General features: G+C 46.9%; 1 protein-coding gene across 2 annotated transcripts in view; it reads right to left on the bottom strand.

Annotated features, from left to right (window-relative positions):
- Nucleotides 1-3039: 3039 nt before the first annotated feature.
- Nucleotides 3040-6000, bottom strand: part of LOC148477421 (uncharacterized) — an 87559-nt gene continuing 84598 nt past the window's right edge. For both annotated transcript variants that reach the window (XM_088456770.1, XM_088456771.1), the window contains one exon: nucleotides 3040-4276. In XM_088456770.1, coding sequence (XP_088312896.1) covers nucleotides 4163-4276 — 114 coding nt within the window. In that variant the 3' untranslated portion in view covers nucleotides 3040-4162. The remainder of the gene's footprint in view (nucleotides 4277-6000) is intronic.

The following is a 6000-nucleotide window of genomic DNA, read 5'->3' as shown; positions in this document are numbered from 1 at the left end:
CACAGTCATATTGTAGATTTCATTTGTAGAGTCTCAAGAACTAGAAATAATTTATGTACTGCATACAGTATAACACAAGTGAGGTCCAAGTTAGGGGTGTGGTGCCGTTTGGGATCTTGACATTTAGTGGTAAATTTACTAAAGTGAGAGTTTTTAGAAGTAAGTTTTAAAAGTGATGTTGCCCATAGCAACCAATCAGATTGTAGCTATTATCTTCTAGAAGGTGCTAGTTAAATGTTAAGTAGAATCTGATTGGTTGCTATGGGCAACATCACTTTTAAAACTCACTTCTAAAAACTCTCTCTTTAGTAAATGTACCCCTTAGAATGTCAATATGGACAGGAGGTCAACATGGCAAATGTCGACATTTGCAGTGTCAATAGCATAATGTCAACATTGTGAATGTCGACAGTCAGCATGTATGTAGACCATACGGATGTCCATTGGCGAGGCAAGAATGGCTAACCCTAACCAAAGCCTAAATCTAACGCTAAAATTGTTAAAAAAAATATGCTGTTGACATTCACAATGACAACATTATATCATATCATTCTGTAATTATCGACATGACAGCATACCCAAGCTAGTGTAGTGCATTTTTAGGTTAGTTTAGTGCATTACTGTTATGTTAGTGTGAGGGCTTAGAATCACTGCTTTAGTAATGCCCATAAGGTTTTGCTTGATGGGCAAAAATGAGAGATGTGGTAAGAACTTACCTTTGTTATCTCTCTTTCTACGAAGTCCATAGGGTCCACATGCTGATCTTGGGGTATAGGTGATGCAGAGTCATCCGGGCACATTACGCAGTAAATTATTTGCCTTCGTCCCAATCTACTCTATATGTTGATGACGAGGTCTCATATGAAGATGGGGCGCTCCCAAATGACTCTGATTCCGACTCTACACGGGGGAGGGATTCCAAGTCCAAGATATATATTCTGGGTCTGACACAAGCTGTCCGTGCGGCCTTGGTCATAGAGGAGGACCATCCTCCAGCACCTAAGTCCAGACATGACCTTTTTAAGCCTGTAAAGGTGGCCGCTGCCATATTTCCTTTGTCCGACCAGCTGGTGGACCATCTGGAGGTGGTATGGAAAAATCCTGGGAAGCGTCTGGCCCATGCTTATCCGTTCGCTGAGGACATGGGAAACTTCACCGGCGGTGGATTCCCACGTCACGCGCTTGGTTAAAAGCGCCACTCTCCCTATGTCTTCCACATCATCCCTGAAGGATGCCACAGATAGGAAGGTGGAGGTTTGCCTGAAGTCCATTTATTCCCTTTCAGGTGCTGCATGCAGACCAGCTATGGCTATCTGCTGGGTGGCTCGGGCTATGGAATACTGGGCAAACACCCTGGGGGGGTCTTTGTCTTCAGATGCGACCAGGGAGCAGTTGAATCTGGTGGGAAACTTGTGAGATTCTGCTACCTATATAAATGAATCGGACTTGGATGTCAGCGTATTGAATGCCAGGATCTCCACAGCAGCAATTGCGGTTCGCCGCTCCCTGTGACTTTGCTCTTGGAGGGCAGATGCGGACTCCAAGAAGGGCTTGGAGTATATACCCTATAATGGTAAGGTCCTGTTCGGCCCTGATTTGGACAAAATTGTGGATACACTGGCAGCAGCTTGCCTGCCTTCTGCTCCTGCTCCCTGGACTGTCCGCGCTGCCGCTATTCTGAAGAAAACTTCTTTTAAAAATAAAAAAATCTTCAGGGGCTATGTTAACAGCCCCCCTGCACGTCAGTGACCCAACTCAGACCGGGCACCCAACGAAACTGAGGTGCCTCTGGCCCGGGGGCTGGGTATAGAGGGAGACCCAAGTGCATCCTGGGAGAAAAATTTACTACGTAAGGTGACCCGATAATTTTGTATCACCTATACCCCAAGGTCACCCTGTGGACCCCCTATGCATTGCATTTAAGTAAAAACTGAATTTCTACTTCAGGGTCCAGTCAGTCTGTTACATGTAACAAGAGTAGTGGTGATCTATCTGGAAAGAGAGTACCTTGGTTACTATTGGGCTAATGCAGAGTTGAACGCACGCCTGTTTATAGAGCATACAGTATCTTCATGTACTGCACATGCCCTGGAAATGTGCACTATGAAAGCACGGGTGAAGTAGAGTCATCCGAATTCAATTGCATCTATCCTTACCATTAAAGAGGCGGAACTGGGTTGTAATGGGGCGTTCTCACTTAGGAAAGGTTCAGTGGGACTAGGTCAATGCAGCTGTGGGCTATGCAGAGCTGCACATAAGCATAAAATATGCCTGTTTTTACACCTAGTATACAGTAGGTGCAAATATGCACTGATGATATGACTCAGAGCAAACCAAGCTCACACATAAGGGGTAAATGCATCAAGCAAATATACACATTTTATTCTATGCACTCAGGGCCTAATTCAGACCCGCTCGCGAGCGCTCTCAGCCGGGTCGATGTTGGCCCAGTGCGCATGCGCACGACGGACTCGGGCAAGCCGCCGCTATGGGTCTCGCTACAAAGGGGGCGTGCTGTCAATGGTGAGTGACAGCACGCCCCCTTTGGTGGGCGTGCCTGCCCAGACGGAGGCGTTCCCATGGGAACGCCTACCGTCTGGGGCCGGCCCCACTGACATCACAAGTGATGTCAGTGGGAGTGCTTTCGGCTTTGACAGAGCCAAAAGCACTCCAAGGCTTGCGGCAACGAGACCCTACCACAAGGGTCTCGTCGCAAGCCCGATGGTCGCGATGGTCTTGACCATCGCGACCAATTTCCTGGCCGCTCGCTATAGCTGTGGGTGGTCACCCACAGCTATACGAGCGGCCAGGAGGCCGCTCTAAAAATGAAGAAGGACGGCCCTGATTCAGAGCGAGCGCTCTGTCAGAGCGTCCGACTCTGAATCAAGCCCTCATTTCAGGAGCATATGTACCCCCAGTTTCCAGCCAGCTGGACCAGGCCCTATGCTTTAACCCTTAAATGGGGAAAAGCACCTGGAATCAGTTTTTATTGTTTTGATTTTTTTCAAAAACAGTAAATAAAAAATGTATATGCAATAATATGGCAATTTTTTTTTTATTCGGTTAATGTAAGGTTTGCATAAATTGATGAAAATGTAATAAAAAGTAACTTCATCACAATAAAACCTGTTACCAAACTATCAAACACTATTATTGTGCTTTTAATTACTGAGGTATATAGCATTTCACAGGAATCTGATTGCTTTAAGGTGGGTACACACCTGAAAGATATATCTGCAGATGGAGTGATCTGCAGATATATCTTTAGATGATAGTCATTCATACACACTGAGCGGCCATCATCTATCCGCTGGCAGGGATGTGGGACGGGCGGGGTCGCCCCACTCCCCGCGACTGCCTCTATGTGTGTACGGGTGGTCTGCAGACACACTTGCCGATGGACAGATATGTCTGCAGGGAATCGGTATGAAATACTGCCGGAGTCCCGGCAGTGGCAGCCCGACACTGGAACAGAACCCGACAGCAGCAAGCCCGACAGCGCTGGAAATCCCGATCGTTGTAAGGTAAGTAATGACTAACCTAACCCCCCTAACCCTCCTTAGGGGTGCCTAACCCTAACCTCCCCCCCAAGTGCCTAACCCTAATCCGCCCTGTAAGTGCCTAACCCTAACCCTCCCTCCCCCTAAACTAACCCTCCCGGGGGGGTGCCTAACCCTAAGTCCCCCCCCACGGTGCACTAAACCTAACCCTCCACCCCGTGGCTGTCCGCTCACGGCGCCCGGCATCCCTTCGGCCTGTCTCCCGGCGTCGGTGAAATGAGCGGCATCTACATCTAGACGCCGGGCATTTCACCGTTGCCAGGATAAGACAGTCGGGAAGCCGGCTGTCGGTATAATGTCAGCCGGCTTCCCGATTGCATCCCGTCTGCAGACATATCTGTCCATCAGCTGTGCAGCACAGCCAATGCAATATGTCTGAACGACACGGTTCACAGACATATCGCCTGTACACACTGTCCTACGGCCAGCAGATATATTGGCTTATGAAATGATCGCCCAATATATCTGCCAGTGTGTACCCAGCATTACATTACTCAGGCATATCAAGCCACAGCCAGCTTGTGTTAATCACCGTTATCTACAATGTGCTTTTATTTAGATCATTCAGGTCACACTTAAGCTACAGAAGAATCTTGAAAGCTTCACCAAGGTATAACATTTCCATCCCAGCTCATTAGGCTGCCATTCTGTTTTTCAGAAAGGGAACTTAGAACATTCATAATTCCTGTCACACTTTCATCTGTGGTTAGTGATGCCTGTAGGAAAAACAAATTCAGTATTCAATAGTAGTTTGGTTTCACTTTTCCTTCGTCTTTCAATAAATGTTCATACACACACAGGGCATGCACGATTCTGCATAGAGTATTCTTACATCACAATACTGGGGCATGGGTTTGATTCCTATTAGAGATTGTATGTGTAGCGTTTGTACGTTCTCCATTGTTTGTGTTTTCCAATAGTCCTCAGTAGGGGTAAATAAATAGGCGGTCAATAACTGTGTTCCTAGGTGCTGTCATGCTTAACAGTAGACTTCAACAATTTACGAAAAAGAAAAGAAGTTTGCTTCTGTGACGTACTGTTGAGATACTGATAATAAAACATACAGTAGATTTTATTAGTAATAAAAGAATATTACGTGATCATTGTATTAAAACCAATGGAATAAAAACATTAAATAGAAAAGTGTGCTTAGAAAATAAGTGGCTCATTTGCAAAGTATATCTAGTGTGTTTTCTCAGGTGTTGTTAGTACGCGGGTACACATGGTACGATGTAGTTAACAATCTCCCTTGAACTCTCCCTGGCAGCTCTAGTGGACGATGTGCAGCAAAATCTGCACGGTGTACACTAGATCTATCGGGCATGATCTAATGATTTGCATATTCATTAGATCGTGTGCAATAGCAGACAGATGCATGCACGGATCAGGGAGATCCATGCTAAATGCATCTGTGACAGATGCACGGACGTATCCGTGAGATCAGTCTGTGCTTATGTGTTAAAATAAGATTTAAAACAGTGAAAAAAGTAAAAAAAGAAAAAAGTTGTGCCCCTCCCTGTATTTGCCATAACCTGTACCAAATGTTTTCTAGCAGGTGGGGGGTAATGCCACAGCCAGGGGAACCCTTTCACCGGGTCCCCCAGCCAAAGCATTACCCCTGACCAATAGCCCAGGCCGGGGATCCCTGCCCACCCCCCCGATAAAGGGGTACCCCTCTCCAGGGCACCCCAGGCTGATAGCCCCAGGCTGTCCCCGGCACCCCTGGAGCGGTGGGTGCCAGGTTAATCGTGTAGTGCAATTGGTAGAAGTACAAATATTATCTTTTGCAGTAGAACTACAGGTCCCAGCAAGCCTCCCCCGCATGCTGGTACTTGGAGAACCACTAGTACCAGCATGTAGGGCATTACGGGCCCGCTGGTAGTTCTACTGCAAAATAAATAATAAAATAAACACAGTACACACACACCGTGAAAGTTCTTTATTAGCATACATGCACACTCTCATTCACTATCTGACATACTCACTTAGTATCCCTGAAGCCAATCATGTCCCCTTCTCCAGTAGTAATCCATAGGTACCTGTAAAAAAAAAAAAAAATCTATACTCACCTCCTCCTATCCATGGATCATGTCCTCTTCTTTCCATGTAGGCATCCACGGGCTTGGCAAAACAACAAACCGAAAATTAGTGGCCCAGCGGACATTTGTACTGTCCTCTAAGGGGACAGTACTACCCAAATGACAGCTCAGCCGCGAGATTTCACTATAGATATCCCTGTGCTCAGCGCTCATTTGCTGAGAGAGGCGAGCCTTCCTGCCTCTCAGCCAATGAGCAATTCCCACCATTGACTTCAATGGTGAGAACCGCAAGGTTACTTTCGCGGTTCTCACCATTGACTCCCCAGGGAGCCCCGGCCTGGGCTGACTAGCGGTCAGGGGTAATGCTTTGGCTGGGGGACCAAGTGAAAGAGTTCCCCTGG

The sequence above is a fragment of the Taudactylus pleione genome, unplaced genomic scaffold (assembly GCF_031769625.1).
Source record: "Taudactylus pleione unplaced genomic scaffold, aTauple2 ptg000717l, whole genome shotgun sequence".
Lineage (NCBI taxonomy): Eukaryota > Metazoa > Chordata > Amphibia > Anura > Myobatrachidae > Taudactylus > Taudactylus pleione.
Note: the sequence above shows the minus strand (reverse complement) of the source record. Positions and strands in the feature narration are given on the sequence as shown.